The 21,291-nt window shown below is 42.1% G+C and overlaps 2 protein-coding genes across 6 annotated transcripts in view; one reads left to right on the top strand and one right to left on the bottom strand.

Annotated features, from left to right (window-relative positions):
* The window catches only part of dlgap3 (discs, large (Drosophila) homolog-associated protein 3), a 98,503-nt gene extending 89,178 nt beyond the window's left edge, over positions 1 to 9,325 (bottom strand). For all 4 annotated transcript variants that reach the window (XM_031854338.1, XM_031854341.1, XM_031854340.1 and 1 more), the window contains exon 1: positions 9,133 to 9,325. The gene's annotated coding sequence lies outside the window, so the exon portion shown is untranslated. The remainder of the gene's footprint in view (positions 1 to 9,132) is intronic.
* Positions 9,326 to 17,015: 7,690 nt separating this feature from the next.
* On the top strand, positions 17,016 to 21,136 carry gja4 (gap junction protein alpha 4). Of its 2 annotated transcripts, none has more exons than XM_031853958.1 (2): positions 17,016 to 17,120; positions 18,718 to 21,136. In XM_031853958.1, the coding sequence occupies exon 2, from the start codon at positions 18,721 to 18,723 to the stop codon at positions 19,852 to 19,854; it is 1,134 nt and encodes a 377-aa protein (XP_031709818.1). In that variant the 5' UTR covers positions 17,016 to 17,120; positions 18,718 to 18,720; the 3' UTR covers positions 19,855 to 21,136. The 2 variants fall into 2 exon arrangements, with proteins under 2 accessions (XP_031709818.1, XP_031709816.1); XM_031853956.1 differs by having other exon boundaries at positions 18,712 to 21,136.
* Positions 21,137 to 21,291: the final 155 nt, after the last annotated feature.

Raw genomic sequence — 21,291 nt, 5'->3', positions numbered from 1 at the left:
CCCCCCCCCCCCCCCCCCCCGAGGGACCAACCCTGTATTCTTTAAAGGAAATAAATGCCCTCCAGGAGAAGGCTTTACAGGAAAAGTAGTGAATAACTACATGAGAGAAAACAACCGGATAAGACCGTAAACACAACTCTCTATAGTATTGTCCCCCATCTTTCCTCAAGCACCAGCCCATAGCTCTCAGCATGAATACCTGGAGACAATGAGGCATATTTTTTATTATTTTCTTCCAGCTCCACTTATTTCTCCCTTTATGCTATTTTCCTATGACTGTTTTTTTCCCATTAGACTGTCCTTGAAGGCTTGAAAAGTCTGAAAAGCACAAAAATTCACGGGCAAATAAATCTACTTACGTTTGAAAAGAAAACGTGTTGGCGATCTTATCTTTGTGATCTTTACAAAAGATCATTAATGATGATATGATCTGGTCTGATGCTCCAAGTTAAAAACTTAGCATCTATATATTTTGTCATCTAAATGCTCCAAATTAATTCCGATTCATATGATGTTTTGAACTAATGCGCATAACATGCTCCTGCAGCCTTTAAGGGCTCAAATCATGCACAAAAATGACTCATTGCTCGGTCAGTGGCACTAAGCTTCAAACTATATGACGTTTTACGTATCCCTCCAGCGTCAGTTTTGCACGTGTCAGTGACGGAGAGTCAATATATTATGCTAGTTACATGTGTTGTGTCTTTTCTCCTCCAGAAGCCTCCTCTCTCCTCCAGCTGCATCTAAGGAATTGAAAGATCATCCGCAATGGAAGAGGGAGAATGATTTTCGGGTAACGGGAGGAGAGAGGAAGTTAGCATAATGAAAAGCGCTCTATGTGTGATTGGCTCCAGCCCTCCGTGACCCAGTAAAGAAGAAGTTGTTACAGATAATGGATGGATGGATGAATGTAATACACCTAATGAATTAGATACACCGAGTGACATCACTGACACCATCAGCTTCAACGGCCTCAGATGAGATGGTTAAAGGAAACCAATGTAGACCGTAAGAAATGGGAAATGAACAGCTGTCTCAAGCGTCAACATCCATTTGTTGAAGAATCAAACCACCCCGATCTCCCCCCCTCTGCAGACTTTGTGGCTCTACAACAATGTCATGCTACTTTCCCCTTTGCTCCCAATGGACACAAGTCATAGAGTCATGATCCATTTTTCACTAGAACTTAAACATGTCTTATGTGAGCATTTGATGAAACCACTGATGTTGTTGTTTTGGGAGGTCATAATAATAATAAGAATGATATAATAAGAATGGGGTTTAATTTTAAGTGTAAAACAACAAAGCTGGCATATAGGGGGGTATAAAAATAACTGCCACTTCCTCTCTCTTGATATCAATATTGCAAGCTGGCGAGCTGGCGTATGCATGTCAGTGATGCCTGGCAACAGTGCCTTCAGGAGCTCCTGCATTATTCAGAGAGCCCAACAAGCGCTAGGGCTCTGCCATTATCTATTTAAATCTGAGTGCAGACATGTCCCATTGAAAGCATGTACTTGCGCCGCCACCTGCCCCGCTTACAAGAGATAGAGAGGGCTGTAGAGAGGAGGCAAGGGACTGCTTGATGTAAAAGACGGAGGAAAACTCGGTGAGGGAGAGCGATGGGGAGCCCAAAATGTTATTGTTGGGAGGGGGAGGAGGGGGGGAGGCAGAGAGGTAGAGGTTGCAACGAGATGAGGACAGAGGAGCGGGGGAGATATTAAGCATGGCAGCTATTAAAGTAAGGCTGAGAGGTTAGACAAATTAAATAAAAATGGGAGACAACATCTAGAAAATGGAGACAGGGTAAGAAGAGATGGAGGCAGATATTAAGAGGGCATTAGGGAAATAGGCAGAAGATGAGATGGGGGAGGAATGGAGAGAATGAGAAGATGAATGGAGCGGAGGGAAAAAGGGAAAAAGGAAGAAAGAGGAAGGAAGGAAGGAGGAAGCATGGAATGGGAGTGGAAAATATAAAAGCCAAAAGACAGGGAATAGGGAAGACAAGATAGAAGGCAGGAAGGGAGCCAGAAAATGAGAGAGGGAATGAAGGAAGGAATGAGTAAACTGAGCAAAAGAGGAGGAAGGCACAAAGACATTTTAAAAAGTCGTGCACCTTGAAGAGAGAACGGGGGTAAATGGAATAAATAGCTCCCGTCTGATGTAGCATTTAAAGACTACTCTCTATCATTTCATATCTCTCTCCCTCCCACCTCGCTCCCCGCCATCACCCATTCATCAAATGGCTGCCATCCCTTCACCCTGAGTCATCGATGTAATTGCTCATCCACTCCATTAGGCCATCATCCCACCCACTTTAATTCTTGCAGTCCCCCTCCTGCTTCTCCGTCCTCTGATCATCTTCAGGTGAACCACATCCCGCCGGTGCCAGCATGAGGGCAGAGCCATGCCTCGACCGTATAAAAACATCCAGTTCAACCCGTCATTAAATCTGGCATCAAGTATTCTCATGTCATTCCCATTTACTTGCCACTGGGGAGCGATAATTTCATATCCAATCAATCAACTTGTTTCAAGGCTTTTCCAAGGCTTTTGAGCAGTGTTTTATGGCACTTGTTGTTTTTGTGTTTTACAAAAAGCAAAATTAAAAGGAATGGATTTAAGGTATTAAAGTTTGTTTATCTGCCCCAGGCTACTATAATCCTGGGAAACTAGCTAACTACCCTTTAATACCATGACAAGAAGAGGATGCAGACTTTTCACTCAATTAGTTAGCTTTCAACTCTGCCTTTTAGCATTAGTGTGTCTTGATGCCTTTTTGTTAGTCAACTTAGAAAGTAGTTTCACATATTGCATGACATGAACATCCTTCAGGAAAACAATACATATTTGTATCTTGTTTAATCTATAAATATGAATAAAACAATTTGCCAAAATCATTATCAAATTCATCAAGTTGTCTTATTTTCTTTCTTTGAAGAAACCAAACATCATATTTTACGTATTTTGGCCAATAGCAGATTAGGGTAAAATATGAAGTACCTTAAATGAATAAATGAATAAATGAGGCCCTTAAAATAACTTTAGAAGTGATACTGAGATTTGGTAATGATTTCTTTGTAGTAATTACTTCTTCTGTATATACTGTATATATTTTGATTTCCTCTCGCCTCTCAAAACTAGAGAGGCCTCTATCTAGCCTCAATGGAAATAGTGAAAAGTCAGCTGGTGAGTTTTCAGGTAACTTATGGAACTAGCATTAACAATTTAGCTGATGCTAGATAACAGCTAGCAACAGATGTCATTTCAGCTATCGTCGGCTGAATGAGAAGCCTGATTTTGTTTTCTTCTGTCTGAAGACTCATTGTTAGCGACCGACCGATTTTTATTCAGGAAAAGACATTTTTATGACATTTTAAAGACATGTTTACTCTTCTTCAAATCAAATAACACTGAATTACTGCACTCACTAAGAGCATCTATATTCATCTATATTTCAGCTTCATTTCCATCATGACAAATAAGAGTCATTTATGACATTTTTAATGGCAGCAGTGGGTCCCATCAATGCGGTCATGCAAGGAAAAAGAACGTGTCTCTGGGAGCCAGCTGCTTTTTAATATTATTTCTCCTGCACACAATTGTCATGGGAAACAATGATGTGTGTATTCCCCATGACAATTACTATAGAATATACAGTAAGAATATGTAGTGCAAACACACATCTCCTGGGCAGCGTTTCTCAAGTCCTTAACACAGCAGGAAGCATGTTGTACATATCATTCCCTATTGTGGTTTTCTATTGTGAGTACAGATACTTGCACACACACACACACACACACAGAAGCATGCACAAACAGGAATATAGTCATGTTTTTTATATTGTATGACTTGTTGAACTCCAATGCTCCCCAATGGCTGTAACTCATGGTCATAAATCATGAAAGAAGGCAAGCTGAAAACACACCAATCCACACACCCAAACACACATTCCTCTATGAATATATGAATGGACATATGCTAATATTTCCAGGAGCACTTGAGCCTTTTTTCGAAAATCAGCTTCTCTCTTCACTCTGTTTTCTCTTTCTCTCTCTCTCTCTGATTTTAGCGTGAAATGCTCAATGATCACTCTGCCGCAGTTCTCCATGCAGCGCTCGCTCACTTATTCTGTCAGTCAGTTAGTAGGAATGGAGAGACCCAGCTGACACACAACACCCACCCCTCCTCCGCTACCCCCTCACAGTACGCACATACATCAACAAGCACTCCAATAAACACCGCACGCGGGCGACCAAAGGCAAACAGACTACCCCTGCGTTTACCAACTCGCCTGGCTAGAAGTGGGCAATGGACTTGGGCTTGGGGCTTGCTAGGGTGGAAAGGGGAACAATTTCATGCCTAAGTGCATCAGAGAAGAGTACACTGGGAACACGAGCAAACATTTTTCCACCCAGATGGGTTACAGCAATTATCCTCGCCTCTTTAACCTTGCCGCTCGCCTGCGAGCTCTGTTTCAGGTCCCATCCGCAAGATGATTCAAACGCAGAGTTGGTCTTGCAGTTTTGGGGGGGTTGGGTGGGTATCTTTCGCTACGTTACATCATTTTTGAGCATGAGCGTCCCGTACATATCCATTGTGAGCGTGTACTTCACAGATAGTGGTTATTGGTTTGGGTTGACCCATTATCCTGCAATACCGACAGCGGTTGTGATTAAATACTCATCACTGAGGGGGAACATGTGTCAAAACAAGGTGCTAACTCTCCTGTAAGAGCAGCTCCCATTATAGCAACAATGAAGGTATCTTTATGGATATGAGTGGAAGAGCTGACAGTTCAAAGAGAAGTGTGAAGGATATGCAAATGCATGATTTCAAAGTGACGCCCTCTCCCCCGAACCTGGATTTACAATACAGGCCTCGCTATTTTAATAGTGTTTGTCTTGTCGCCAACTCTCCGAGCCTGCCAACAGAGAGTGGGGACACTGCACCAAAAGCAAAATGCCCTTTTGACACTGGAAAAAAGATTTGCATTAATTTCCCTACAAACACACTAAGAAAATGTCAAGGTGGCTTTAGGCACGGTTGGAACATCCTTGACATCTATTTAATTCCCAAGGGAATGATATTGGCCATACTGACAACTGGCTCAATTGCTGGGTGTGTTCATTTTTTGAATTTGTAAGACTAAGAATCCATAAGCATCTTTTTGCCATGTCTTTCAAACGCCTAGCCCCGCCGAGGAATTAACACAGGCTTTTATATACTTTACAGTTACTTTCATTTATATACATTTGAAGTCTCCAAGCCTATATGCCAAAGTCATCAGGGTTTGGAAAGCTCCTTCCAGAGCCACACAGGATATTACACTACTGTTTTAACAGGCTGAGTAGGCCGCCTAATAAATGTATGTGTAACATCAACTTTTTTATCCTTTGCACACTGTATTAAATAAATACATTTCTTGAAAACTCAAAGCATTTCCTTAAACTTGTCTCTCCTTATTGATGTGTGACGGAGAAGGGGAGAAATTTAAAAAAAGTTTGACTCACTGTATACAATGTCATGGATTTTGACATAATTGACTGACTCCACTTGCATAGCTGGGGTATAAGTAATGCACCTCCTTCAGTTTGTTAGTGCATTGTGTTAATGGCTAATGTTTGTCGACAACAAGCTTGAGGATAGTGGATTTTCCATCTACAGCAACATTTAGCTAATATACTGAATCTGCATTTGAAAAAACATTGACGCACCTGTTTTTTTTAGCCTCAATAACGTCTGCAGCATCTAATCACCTCATCTCTGCCGGCCTGCGTTTCATAACGACAGTAATCTCCCTCCTCCCTTCTGTTTGGCTCAGTGAGGCAAATGCACACGGCTGTAGGACAACATTTTAAATGACAAATGTTCCATCCACTGATTAACCCAAAGGTAAATGTTGTGCTGTTAATTACCACGAGGATATTAGCAAGCAAGCCAGATTAGACCATGAATCAGTCATGGTGGCCCTTTCAGAACCTGAGCTGATTATTACACTCGGAAAAGAAGAATTGCATCCTGATATTTGAAATTGAGAATCTTGCCACATCTGATCCTCCAAGCTGACTTCCATCCGCTTAGAGTGTAGTTCACGTCACATCTGTCATTCTTATTGTACATTGATTTGTTTAAACTCCCATTACAGGTTAATGATGTGGCTGCAAAAAAAAAAAAAAAAAACTGCTTCTATATTTATAAAAGTTGACTGGTTGATGTCTCCATCACCAGACATCTTTAAACCTGACCTCCATAAAGCACATGGATGACAGAGCATGGCGTCTTTTGTCACTCACAACTCAGTTAGTCAGCCAAGTTAACATCAATCCCGCTTTTTTCCAAAACCTTAATAAGTGGTTTTGTTGCCTGAACCTAACTTCCTGTAAAGACTGAATTCTATTTCGAAAAGACACTTGGCACCTTGATTGTCCCACTCTCCGGTGCTGAGAAATGAAGCCAATGCGGAAGTGCCAAAAACTGCAGGTCCTCAAATGGCCACTTGAGGCTGGCTCCACAACAACAAGCTCCAACTTAACAGCAGAAAGAATCATGTTTGCAGCCTGGTACAAAAAAAGCGGTTCCAGTCTCTATATCCCTGTTAATGTCAACTGTACGGGAGGTGATATTTTATACAACTCACCCTTTTAAATTATGTAAAGTTAGGCTCAATTTAGGGCGTGGCTGCTTTGAGTGACAGATGGGTACTGTACCAGGTCGCCAACCACTATCTGTCGCCTCTGCTGTGTCACCCAGGCCCACATCAGCCCCAATCCACCTTTTTGCACATTTTAGAGTTAGGCTATATAGGCACTGCCAAGATGGCGACAGCCATAACCACCCACTTTTAGCTTCACAACACGGTGTGATGTCATGGAGACTCTGTTTATTTCATACAGTCTATGGTCCCACTCCCAGCATCTCGTTTTCCTCTCTGTGTGCCAGGGAACCTTAAACAAAGACGGCGCTTCATCTTCATGCACCCATCAAGACGGAGCATCATTACCGTGCCTCTTATGTGATGGTGAAAAGAAATAATGGGATTTTATGCAATGCGTGTTGATGCAACAGAATGAGCCTCGGCAAATTCAAACCTGCACACGGCAAGAAATATCCATCTCATATTGCCTATTCTTTTTTTTTCTTTTTACTTGGTTCAGGAAAAGAAAATCAATTTTAAGGTTGAATGAGACTTGATAAGTCACAGCAAACCTGCATTGTGATAAATCTGGCTTTCTTAATGTCATGTCTTTCATGGTGAATGAGGAAGAGTCTTTCAAAAAATGTCAGGGATTTTATTCGCTTATTTACGCAGGCGTTATTTACGCCCACAGCACATGGATTTATAATTAAAAATGGAAATGTGATATAAAAACTGTAATTTCTTTAGATGAATATTTTGACAGTTGATATAAGTTAAGAAAGCGGGAGAAAAAACTTTATTTACAATGTATTGACAATCTTTTTCCTGTGTAATCGTTACACATCGTGTCCTGTCAAACTGACCCTTCTATTCCATTTGATGGAAGGACACGCTCAGAGCGTGTCCTGCTGTATAACTGAACCTGCTGTTTCATCACACCATTTTCACATCTGACCGAGTGCAGACAGAAAAGTGCAGTTGATTGAGGGTGTCACCGGCTCTTTCTTCAAACTGTGTGCAAGCAGCAGACTGACATGAAGGGCAACCATCAGGATGCAGGAGGGGGTCAGCTAACGGAACACTCACTCACCTTACAATACTAATTTCATCTTGTGGTTTGAATCGTTTCAAGGGAAGATGGGTTTGAGTATTCAGGCCCAGTGTGTTACAGAGCCGATAATTTGATGCCCTAGTGTAGCTTTAATAATTTATTACATTGACTCTACAGTATACCTGTTCAGTCAGTCAACACTCCACTTCATTATACAGTGATATTTGGCTTCATGTAACCAGATGTTCAAATAATGTAAATCACAGAGGACATCCGAGTCTTTTAATGCATTAACAAAGGCACCCCCCACCACACACACACATCCACACACTAAGCAAGATACAGCCTGGATTCACAGAGGCAAAAATGCTACTTGGGTTCCATTTAATTAACTCTAAATGCATTAGATAAACACAACTCAAGCTTACACAGTCTGTGATTTACCCATAAATCCCCACAGTCACCCTTTACATCTAAATGCACATCTCACACCATGGGAAGAAGTATCAAACCACACCTGATTAGTGCGGATGAGACATGATAACAATCTGATTTTATCACACACCATCCAAATAAGCCAACTAATGCCTTAAAATGCAGTAAACCGGTGCCAAAAGAGGGTCTATGTTGCAGAGACAAAGCTGTAACATACAGGAAAGGAGGCGGTGACTTGAGATAATTTAGGAGAAAACAGATGTTAAGTGCCATCGTCTTTAAGAGCCAAAGGAGAGCCGAACGTGCATTAGAGAAGCACGGCTGCGCTGTAAAAATTCCCCTCCTTTAATAATCATCCGCTCTACACAGGTGGAGTACGACCCCCAATTCGCCATCAGCGGCCCCCCTGGAGGATTCCTGGACCGGGGTGGTCCTGACTGAGTAATCATCTCCTCCCGTAAGCCGTTGTGCACCTCTTGCTTTGCGGTGTGAACGCGGTACTTCTGCAGCCAGCGCTAACTCCTCTGCGGGACATACACACGCTGGCTGCAACACGCACCACATACATGCACAAGCGCGCAATCACTGTCAACGAACGGTTACGCACGAATGGAACTCGGCGATCAACAACATGTCCGAGTCTTTTCCACATTTGTTTGGAAATTGCCAGCCAAAGACCATTTGGTGCTTGTGCGTTTGAGTGCGTGTATGCGAGGTTGGGGGATTGGGGTCGTCCTGCGTTCGCAAATGGCGCAACTTCTCATTTTTCTCCTGTCAAGTTGACACAGCTGGGAGCCCCGCGGACAGCGCACCGACCCGTCCCTGCTGTTTCGCGGAAGGCAGCGCCAATGCAAACCAATATCCAGTCGTTATCCGCACTGTACAGTCAAAAGACGAAATGCCTGCGTGCAACTGCATGCACGGAGAAGGAGCGTTCCAAGAAGATTTTTGCACAGGCGCACCTGCACCTCCCCCCTATCCGAGACCGCTAAACGAGTGCCCTTACCTTAAAGTCGAGGTTTCTTTGCGACGTTTTCACTCAACGTAATCTTCGTTGGAGTAACAGAAACAGAAACGCACGCCTATTCCGCAGCTCCGCGCTCGCTGTGTGGAGAAGAACGGAGGTAGAAGAGGCAGCAGTGAGAACCAGCGGTGCCTCATCCGCTCTTACTCACACTCCCTCTCTCTCTCTCTCTCTCTCTATCCCCCCTTTTCTCCCCCTCTCTGGTTCACAGGCAGTGCTCCCCACTGAAATAATACCGGCAAACTGATTGGTCCACGGGATCCAGAGGTCCATCTCCGCTGCTCTAGGAGGGGCCAAATACAACCGCGGGGCTCTAGGAGGGGCCAAATACAACCGCGGGGACCGACAAGGCTAACACACTGAATAAATCAATCTAACCACTCAGCTAGTCTAGTGATTTTTTTTAAAATTAAGTTAAATTATTAAGAACCATATATATATATATATATTGTATTTTTTAATTATCTTTATGTTCCTAATGTGGCAATCGTCACGATTTCCTTAAATCCACTCCCAATAACATCATTGTACTTGATTCGGCAACTTTAACAGTCAAGTTAACTTTACTTGACATTACAAAAGTGCTGCTCATTACTGATTTATAGGACTAGGATGGGGGCTCAGAGTTGCAGGCTATTTCTTTAGCTGCTTAGGCCCATCTGATTGACGAATCAATATGTTCAAACTAAACACGGACTAGAGTGCAGATGAGGCCAATACCTCGCCCGTGATGTTTAGAGCAGCGTAGCCACCATTTCTGAATACGCCATCACGTCAGGCACTTAACTTAGACGGTAGCTACTGTAAATGGGTCAGAGCAGAGAGAGAGAGAGAGGGGGGTGGAAATAAAAACTCATTTTCTATAGGCCTTTAGGCCTTTTAATGATTGCATTAGTGTTTTATTGTATGATTGAATACTAAGATGATACTTGCAAATAGTAACATGCTAATAATAATACAAATGATAACCTGCATTTTTTTCCCCCTGAACTTTAAGATGAACTGCTGAAAATGGTTAAACGTGTGCACGTGTAGCATTGCAATATGTGAGGGAAAGATAAGTCACACAGAGACAGACTGAATAGGTGTGCAAGCGCGAGTGCAACCGAGAGGGCGTTGGAGCCCTTTTTTTTGTCGGTTCCTAACTGGGAGCGTCACTTTCACAGGCGCCGAGCAACACCTTCGGTGTTAATTTCTCATGATGCTGCGTAAATACATTCAGCGCTGCTGCTCCCACAGAAACGGAAACATGTCGAGCCTCCTCGGACCATTTTGAACTTCAGCCATCATGTTTACGGAAGAATTTGAACACTTGGACTGTAGTTGAACACTACAGGATGGTAAATTACAACTTCCGTATACCTCTCTCAGCTCCCCCTTCATCAGCAAAACAGAGTTTATCCCCTTCAGAGCTGATTAATATTGATGATATCAAAGTGCTTTTAAAATTAATGACTTTGAGGTCCAGTAAAAAAGTAATATTTTTTCTTAAAACATAATTCGTTGTTTTATTTTACAGCTTGTGAATTTCGCCCACTGGCATTCACACAGTATTTCACATACATTTACTGCTGAAGCACGTTTGATGAGGATTGAGGATCTTGCTTTGTTATCATGGAAGTGATGTGCCAGTGAATTATACTCATCCCCAGTATTTTAATGTGCCATCATTTGTGTAAAATAGTCCTGTTTATTTGTTAATAGCAGTGACAGTTGTGGAACAAGAGCAGCTTGGTTGCATTGGCAGACTTAATTTTCAGCACCATGGTCAGTGACACTGATACAGGCCACTGTGTGAGACTGTCGGCGAGAGTGTGCGTCTGGTTGTCTGTGTGTTTATAACTGTTCACCCGGAATTCTGACACTAGAAATATATGAGTTGACTTTCAGGACCAAAATGTCAGGTCTACCTCGCTTGACTTAGTTAAGTTGAAACTCACTGAAAGTCTTCTGAATGCTTTGTGACTGGATCCACTGGATCACTTTATAAGGTTAAGTTTCAGATCGTGTTGGTAACTGCCTACATGGGAAGGAAGTGGATATGCTTGCCATACATGTGCCATAATACGCATATACATACATACATACATACATACAAACCAACCCGAATAGTAGGCCTAGTTACCATAAAATGATTGCAGAAGGAGCTAGTTATGTGTATTAAATATGTCAACCTCCCACACGGACATTTCAAACATCAGCATGCAACCCTGGGCCCTAAGCTTTGCTGCAGGCAAGTGTCTTCTCACTCAAGAGTGCATTAGTGCTCATGTAAAGTTTAGGAGAGAAAATAACGCTTTAGTATTAGCCTCATGATGTTTGTGGCACCTCACCTAGTCAATTGCACTCCAGCTCAGCCATGGCACAGCATTTTCCTACATAACAAGGCCACTGAGATGTAGCTGTACACTCTCTCTCTCTCGCTCTATGAAAGGTAGCCTAATGAATATTTATCGGTTCATTGGGTCAAAGTGTAATACCCGCAATTTCAACACAACACAACACATGCCGTCACCCCTCATGTATGTGGCAGGGCATTCATCACCAGGCTAGAATCATTTACAGCTCGGCCTTACGCCACCTGCTTCACAGCCTGCCAGCAGATCTGTTTGTATCTTCATTAGCACTCGTCTGAACTACGGTAAAGGCAGATGTCAGAAGGGCCTGACCTCGGCTCACTTCTAATAAAGTCAACCCACTGGTTACAATTTTGTGTCATGGAAGAATTTAGTGGGTTTTTTATTCTACTTTCCTGCAGATCTTGAGGTTGAATACCAGAATTTCCACGGTCACAAATAAATTGGAAATGCTATTTCGTGGTCCAGAAACATTGGCTGGATTGTTATATTAAAAAAAAAACATAACCACCCTTGCGTACTTCCACGGTCCGAGTGTTACCAAAGCAGCTATTTCCCATAAGAATCAATCTTTAGAAAAAGTAATCTAAAATAAATTAAATTTTGCACAACCTTTCACTATAATCCCATCAGCATATACAAATACACATCCACACATCATAACAACTACAACAGGCATCTATTGGTTTCCATTACTGTAAAATTCAAGAGATGATTTGACAGAAATATTAGTAGGGAAAAAAAAACTTTTTTTTTTCAAAATGATAATCAGAAGAGTTCACAAACAAATAATGGCATTCAAAAAAGGGGGCTATCACAGTATCCAATACCCAATAGAGGGCTCATGTTTACCTGTGGTCTAAGTGCATTATCCCCACTGGACAAAAACGGATTGATCACCTTAACAAAAAAACAGCCACTCAATTGATCCCCAAACAAATATGATGAGCTCTATCCATGGATCATCCCCTTTGGGCCTTTTGATGTGCGGAAAGTTGCTGATCCACCGTGTCCTCCTTTTCTAATAAAGCTGTCATCAGCTGCCAATGTGCACTTTCATGGCGTCGCTCCAAGCTGGCTGAGATCAATAGCGCCTGTCAGGGATGGGTCCCTAGGCGTAATAAGGCTGGGAGACACATGGTAAGTAGACCACAGGGGGGATCTAGCCAACGCTCTGACTGGATATGAACCCTGAATTCAACAGTGAGACATGACACTGTGCTTACACATGAATGGGAACAAAAGAAGAGAAAAGAAGACAATGCATCGATATAAACGAATGGGAATCCTACTGAAGAATCAGGAGCCAGTGGTGACACTGAATTGTTCGCTAAAAAGGGAAGAAACCTGATATAGCATGTCTGAGATGCAGGGTGCAGCTGTATTTAGTTGGCACAGCGGTGATGTCACAGACCCTGTTAGTGTGATATCACCCGTCTCGCATCAGCCTCAGTCAGCCTTCAACACATACTATATATATATTCCTCATGTCAAAAGATCTACAGCTCTGCTAACGTCGTGCATATTTCATCAAACAAGCAAGGCTGTGGAGCCCATAGCTCACGTAACATTGACATCTTTACTAACCATGCAGCAGTGATAGACACGCAGCACTGTCCATGCTGGAAATGTGCTGTTAATGTGACAGACTGAGTGATTCTTGTGCTTTACCATGCAAACAAACACCGACACAATACAGACACACAGTAGTATATCACATGTCGTACTCGTAGAAGAAGCAGCGACATTTTTACGTAGTTGTGCAGATTACTTTTTGGCAAGCTATCACATGTCAGCAGAACGTTCCTGTTCCCCAGAGACTTCTCTGTATGCACAATCTGTCAAATATCTTTCTTTCATTTCATGTGAGAAAGTATATCCTTACAAATGCAGTGCTCCTATGTATGAAGCCTTTACATGTCTATTTCTCCTCGATAAGATAAAGGATGCTCTCGGGAACCAGACAGTCAACAGCCATGTTAGCAGGAGGCTGTACTTAGCAGTTAGATCAAAGCACCGCCGTGCCTAACATGCTCACATTGACAACGCAAACATGCTGATGTTTAGCATTCATATTATTTACCATGTCCATCACTTTAATAAAGCGTGGTAGCATGCTAACATTTGCTTCTTAACAGTAAACACATGGTACAGTGGCATTCATCAGGCTTGCAGGTATTTATTCAGAAATTAAAGTATTGCACGATTTAAAAATGTTGGCCTGACGATTGCGCAAGAAGAGATGGCATCATGAGGGAACCATGAATGTTTGTACCATATATCGTTGCTCATCACCCATTACCTTCAACAGTTGTTGAGCTATTACTCAAACCCACAAATGCAAATCTCATAGTGGTGCTAGCGGGAAAGTCAGAGGATCATCATACTTATTGAGGTATTTCAGTCTGGATAAAAGTGTTGGACTGACCGACCGACAGACCGACAGTACCTAAACCCATGCACTAAAAGGGCTAAAAATATCATGGGTTTTGACACAGTATTTTCTCAAAGTTAACATTGAACTCAATAGAACCATGTTGTGTCAGTAAATAGAGCGGGTGTTCCAGCCTGTTTTTCTTCAGGCGGTGGTTGCAGTTAATCATTTAGCAAAGCAAGGTAGGGTTGATATAACACTCCCATCATTACTTATTTATGGAAAAGAAATCACAAACATGGGCGTGATGTGTTGGCTGTCACTATATATTTTCTTTCTTCTACAGAGACCTAAGCTGTTAGGTTAATGGATCCAGTGATTTAGTTGTTTTCTTGTTTCATTTCAACCCATGACGATACACCTGCCCTAATGTTTTCATCATAGGCTTTAACAGATGACAAAAAATGTCCAAAGATTTTTCATCCTCAAAACTCATAATTTGGTGTTACAATCAATCTCTGAATTAGCGTTACTGTCCCACATTCATATCTGCATTACTGATTTACACTTAGGACTGAATCAGTCATAAAATACAATAGTGCATGTAAAAGTGTGTCCAGCGGTGAGGAATTGATTGAAGTTGAAGCTGGCAATTACTTTCATTGATAACCGTGCCAGCGGGAGGGAACACACCGAGCACAGGAAGGCATAACACATCTCCTGAATGGAAACAGTCCTATTATTCTCTGTCGCCTGTCCTCACTTCCCTCCTCGCCATTCATCTACGGGTGTAATGACCAAAGAAAGAGCAAGACGCTGATCTGTCAGGATGATTCACTGCCAATTTGCCAGCCTTTTTCTAAAGCTCCGCTCTGTGCGGCGGCCGAGTGGATGAATCCAGCCTCTTAACGCTTCTATAATCTACATATTGACACGTATGATGGTGCAACTCTGATTGGAAACGACTGCGAGGAGATGACTTCTCAGCAAAGACTTTAATTTGACTGAGTACGGTGTCAGTAGGTGATAACTGGAGTGGCCATGTGCAGTTGGATTTGTTCAGACTATGTTATGGCATGTGATATGGTGCTGAATGGTATTATGACTAGCAAGGCTGTTTGTGAATTTGTGTTTTTATAATGCAGTAAATGTATTTGAATAAATTGCTCTTCACGATCAATCACTGTTTGGGTTTCTTGCCGACATGAGAAAGCCATTGGGTATAATTTTCACAGCAGTGTGCAGCCTCACTTGTGCCAAAATTGATTTTAGATGTTAAATCTAGTCTTCCAGCAACCTTTATTTACAGTACATACTCTGTTTGCATCTTCCTAAGGAGAAAGAATTGTTTTGAAATGATGCCTTTTCCTACCCAGCATATTGCCAAGCTGTTCCTCAAGGTTTTGCATTATCTCTATACTGACTTTCAACGCGTAAGCACAGCCAATGTGAATTATAAAACCACATTGGGCTTCTTCGGGTTAGGTTGAGCCACACATCTGTAAACAAAGCCTGTGTGTGCTGTCTGGGCCTTGAATAAAAAAAAAACTGGACAGGTGGCAGTTTCCACTAAGCACAAACACACGGTGAGATTTCTGTTTGCATTAGAGAACAGAGCTCTTACTGACAAGAGTACTATAATCTATAATACCACTAAGTAGGTTGTTTTATGATTTCAAGAGGCATAATTGATTATAAACCTATTTATGGCATCAGTGAAACACAAGATGAACTTAAATCACTTAAGTCTAGCGCGCACACACTCACTGTAGGGCTCTAACTTATAAGTATTTGTATTCACTAAATCAATCTAGTAAAATTGTTGCATACATGATCAAATTAGAACAAACCTTAATGGGATATCCATTAAATACTGACGCTATGTCACGCCCCTTAGTGTCCGATACCGCTGCATAAGGAACATTTTAGCACCTATATGAGACACATCAGGCCTTCAAGTAAGTACAATGTAAACCCATCAGTCCCATTAATAGACGCTCAGACAAAATGCTCTGGGAGTGTGATGATGAAGTATAAAGACAGTAAAACAAACATGGGACTTTAACCAGAAGACCAGTGTTTAAGGCTGGTGTTGAGTTATTAAGATGTCACAATAGACAATAGTGATGTTTATGTTATGTTCACTTATTTTATAGTTATTTTAACGCCAACCATGATGTTTTTCCAAAACATAACTAAGTAGTTTTGTTGCCTGAACCTAAGTAAGAGGTTGTTAATACAACTGTCAAATAAAGTAGAAAATGACAAAACTCAGATTAGTAGATAGCTCAAGTGTAGTAATTTACATAGATTGTAAAGAACACATTTTAAGATAATTATTCCACACTATAGTTTCAGTTTGCAGTATGTAATATCAAAGCTATGATACTGCAACGGGCGTTTTGCATTTGACCAAATCAAGCAAATTATGTAAACCTAAGGAGGTGAACGAATTTATTCTTCAACTTCAAGAAAAACGAGGTTCACATTCCAGGCTGGTGTGCGGCTCCACCGGCGTCATGTGCCTCTCGGAAACAAGGTGATTGGCGCCATTGCGTGGCATCGTGGAAAATTACACGTGTCTGAAAGGAAGTCAGATGGCCAAAAATATTGTATCTCAAATAAAACAGGCGGCGTGGGCAAAGATAGAAATGTGATTAGAAACAGTGTGTCAGGCTGCAGCAAGAATATTACAGCTAAATAATCATGTTCATGGAGGATAATACGAGACTTGGTGAAAAAAACGACATATTATTAGTTCCTTGTCATGCTGTAATTATGAGTTTTTTTATTGTGGGGTTATTGTTTATTTTGCTTTATAACTTGACATTTAAGTCCACCTCACTCTTTCCAGTGTGTTGTCCATTCCTGCCTCGACGTCTTAAGCTTCTTCGCCTTTAACCTCTAACTAAGCGAAGTCAGGCGATACTCCCGTGTAATTAATCCAAACGGGTGGTCCCTTAAAACAAAGTTTACAACCCGAACGCCCCGTGCGCAGTTAACGAGAGCTACTTTGAGTCCATCCCATTTCCTGGACCAAGTTCCTGAGGGACGGCCAAATAAAACGGGCATGGGAAAGTTCTCCCCACTTTTTCCGATGACATCGATGCTTTTTTAAACAAACCGACCGGAGCTGCGCAGATCGCTACTGTAGGGAGCGGAACGGGACATTAAAAGTACACCGAGTGCTGAGACCAGTACACCAAAGAAGGAGACAAACCCCGCTTCACGAGAGAAAGGTAAGACACTTTTACAATTAAGAACTAAACCAGATTAGGATCGTTCATGTGACAGAAACAATATCTAATATTGTGTAATAAGGACATAATCATATGTCCCTGTAGTTCTAAACGAGTGAGTAGCACTGTGTTTGATATTTGTTTTATTTCCCTTAAGAACCAGAATAACAATTCTACAAGGGGCTAACAGTACCTAGCATTGTTTTTTTTATTAACTTTTGGTGGGTGATTCTACTTTTGTGTTATTATTGTATCACTTTCTTTATTCCTATAGGGAATTACAGTCTTTCAGTATAAATAACAGTGAATCTTTGGTCCTTAATATTGAGTTTTATGCTTATTTATTTAATTAGCCTGCCTTGTTGTATTTTTTTTTAAATTATATATGTTTTATAAACAATAATACGGCTGGAAATTACTTTAAACATAGACTCGTCCTGTGAAAAGCCTTGTAACTTGAAGTGTCTGTTGAACAGGATTTCTTGGTTAAAGTGTTTTATTGTATTGTATACTGTGACATACTTAGTGGTGAACTGTATCTGTGTTCTGGGGTATGTTTGTTAGAGATAACAGTGGCACTGAAGACAATGCTGTCAGAGGTGGATCAGTGCAGTTATCAGACCACAATCCCTGACCGTCCATTGTCTTGTCTCATCCTGTCAGAAAGTTGGTATTGTCACCATTAGGACCTTTTCTTTTCTCAGAGGGGAAGAACTAACAAAAAAACAGAAACAGTCTAAACAAATAGACAAGTGTCACAGCTGCAGCCGCAACTCTGCTGAACAAACAGGATGTTTATTCAGATGTGTGTGTGTGTTTGTGTGTGTGCGCGTGCAATGCTTTTATGAAATCGGTCCCAGTATGAGTTCACTTTAATTGATTCATAAATGTTTGCATTTAATAATGCTGTGTAGTGTTAAAGAGAGTGGCTTCTCATTTAGTCCAGTTTTACTGTGAAAGCGTGCACTATTTCCCTTCATATTAAATGTTAACTTTAGTGCCATGTGTTTTTGTTTTTGTTCATTTTAGTGCATGGGGGGCCTTGTTTTTTTTACATCTTGATGATGAGGAGTTGGAGCCCACCCTAACACCGTTGTGAGCTCATGGAAGAACTAATAAGAACTAATAGGCAGCCAAATACGCATGTTCCCCAGTAAAAAGACCCCATTATACTGAAAAGGTTGGAGAAATGTAGCTCATTTGTTGCTTATAGAAATCATTAAACATGTATGCTTCAGCTGAACACCTTTAAAAATGTAGTCTTGGAAGTAAAATATATCCATGAGGTGTTAAGTGGCACATTCAAGCTAATCTGTTCAGCAATGGAGCCGTAAACGAAATATGACCTGCATAACTACAACTAAACTTGGCACCCGATACAACTTGTCACCATTTAAACAGACGGAAAAGCCTTTCAACAACAACAGCCTGACAGTGACTTAAAAACAACCTGTCCTCATTTAGCATCCTCAGTTGTATTCTAAAAAAAATATGTAGTTTTATAAACACTAAAAGTGAGCTAATTCTGAAATCTTTGTTCCACAAACATTCTCTCATTCTCCCCCCCCCCCCCCCCCGTCTGTCGTGTTAGGAGCAGAGGATGTCCAGAGCTGACTGGTCCTACCTGGAGCACCTGCTGGAGGAGGGCCAGGAGTATTCGACAGGCATTGGCCGTGTCTGGCTTACCGTTCTCTTCCTGTTTCGCATGCTGGTACTGGCAACTGCCGCTGAATCTGCCTGGGATGACGAGCAAGCTGACTTTGTCTGCAACACGCAGCAACCTGGCTGCACTGCTGTGTGCTACGACAGAGCCTTCCCCATCTCCCACTTTCGCTACTTTGTCCTCCAAGTCATCTTCGTCTCCACGCCGACAATCTTCTACTTTGGATACGTGGCTATAATGGCCGGGAAGGGCAAGGAAAATGAGGAGGATGAGAAGGAGGCAGAGGAAGGTGGTGGTGGAGGTAAAAGGGGAGGGAGAGCAACAGAAAGGGACAATAACAATGTGACTAAAGACAATGCAGAAGAGAAGGAGAAACAAGGGGGCTTTGGGAGAGGTAGAAGAGCTGAGAAGGCTCCACCCAAAGCTCCCAAACTGAAAGGAAGGTTGCTGTGTGCATATACGTTCAGCATCCTGTCGAAAGTCCTCCTAGAGGTCGGCTTCATCCTAGGGCTGTGGTTCCTTTACGATGGCTTCTTCATTGCAGCGAAGTTTGAGTGCACCTGGTCCCCTTGTCCTCACACCGTGGACTGCTTTGTCTCTCGACCCACGGAGAAGACCATCTTCACTATCTACACTCAGGTGATCGCTACCATCTCCCTGCTCCTCAACCTCATCGAGCTCCTTCAGCTCGCCGTCTCCCATCGGCTGGAGAAATACCGTACCCAGCAGCAAGACTACCTACCTCGGTCCGAGCAGGTACCGGCTCGACAGGAGGCTCCCGAACTTCAGACGGATAAGTCTTACGAAGCAGGGGGCCATGTCAACCCCCCCATGCTGGGTGAGGCTACATGCTTCCCCAACCCCTGTGAGAGCTACGGGGATCTGGCGATTGAGGTGAACTGGGGACCCGGGGAGGCCGGGAGTGACCTGCTTCCCAGTTATGTGAACTGCATGGGGGCTATGAAAACATCACGTTCCCCCAGAGTCCATTATAAGGCACATGCAAAGCACACTGGGAAAAACAGTAGGGGTACCTTAAAGCCACACTCAAAGCAGAAGCATTATGTATGATGGAGTCTGATGTGGCGACGTGTTGCTCATGACCATGAAAGCTGTGGGGTTTTTTCGGGGTCTTCCAGTTTTTATTTTTATGGATATTTTGCTGCACATGACACTCGACCTTCAGGAGTGCACAATGAGAGCTCAAACAAGGGGGAAAGGAAGAACAACTATTGCACTGTGAACTCGATGCCTCAGAGGCAGGCAGAGAAACAGAGATTTGCCAGATAAATGGACCTATTCAAAATTAAACATTTTGAGAACACTCCCCAAGGCAAAACAAATGAGACTACACAATGAGAGAAGATTACAGTCATAAGATGCCTTCATGGCAGTGGAAAAAAACGTGCAGTCTGGTCGGCCTAGGGATATTGTGGGAGTGTGTATGGGAGAGCATGCAGTAGAACCAGATTTAAGCATATTCCTCTGAGATTTACACTGTAACCCCTTGAGTTCTTTGAACCCCCCCCTCTCCCATGGCTCCGTCCACACGGTGGAATGTACTGGTCTTTGGATCCTGCTCTGCTCCCAAGGGGATAATAGCTACGTGGATGCAGACATGCATGCGTGCACACACACACAATGTACTTTCCCCCCTTTCACCCAGTAAGATTTGGTCACTCAAGTTGGGGGATGTGGGCTGGGGGAAGACATGGGTAAAGAGAAGGAGAGCCAAACCAGAGGAATTCTGGGATTGTAAATGACTGATCGTTGCCGGTAACCAGAATAATTTAACAATGAGGAAGGAGGGACAGAGAGAGAGAGAGAGAGGACCACCGCATACTAGTTCATGAGAGCTGACTAATGGAGGAGCGACGACATGCATCCAGTATGAAAATGAAACATTTTTCCGAGAGCTTGAGAGAGAACTCAAAAGATGCATTAGTGAATGCATATTGAATGGACGTAAAGTGGTACAGAAATGTGCAGACTTCATTAAATGAAATGACTTGTGAATTATGTGAAAACTGTATTTAATGTTTAAAGTATTATGAAGAAATACCTGTGTTTATATTTATTTTTTGTGGAAAATAAAGTTTAAAAGTATAAATTAATAATGACATTGTCAAATTATGGTATCATTTTAATATATCATATCACATAACACATTTACCAGAGATGCTACAGAGACTACATTCCACACAAGTTAATCTGTTGTGTACAGAATACTTTGATTTCCTTTTCCTTTGAGAATATAGGGCTCAGATTTCTGTGTGAAGATTGTGTCTCTGAAGTGTGTATTGCTTCTCTGTCCAACTTCTGTGTCCAAACTCTATCCAAATACTGTCACAATACGGAGGTACTAAATCACCCAAGGGAAAGCTCTTTGGCAATAACAGAAAGATGGAAGTATGGAGAAGAGGATGAGATTTACAGGTTATCATCAGCGTAAAAATCATTTTGATTTAATGGCTGTTTTGAAATCCGTAGCTGGCTGTACGGGGAAGA

The sequence above is a fragment of the Anarrhichthys ocellatus genome, unplaced genomic scaffold, assembly GCF_004355925.1.
Source record: "Anarrhichthys ocellatus isolate YVR2014 unplaced genomic scaffold, GSC_Weel_1.0 scaffold14, whole genome shotgun sequence".
Classification (NCBI taxonomy): domain Eukaryota; kingdom Metazoa; phylum Chordata; class Actinopteri; order Perciformes; family Anarhichadidae; genus Anarrhichthys; species Anarrhichthys ocellatus.
Note: the sequence above shows the minus strand (reverse complement) of the source record. Positions and strands in the feature narration are given on the sequence as shown.

What these genes read in the sequence shown, in the direction of transcription:
- gja4 (XM_031853958.1), top strand. Translation starts at nt 18,721, where the DNA reads ATGTCCAGAGCTGACTGGTCCTACCTGGAGCACCTGCTGGAGGAGGGC.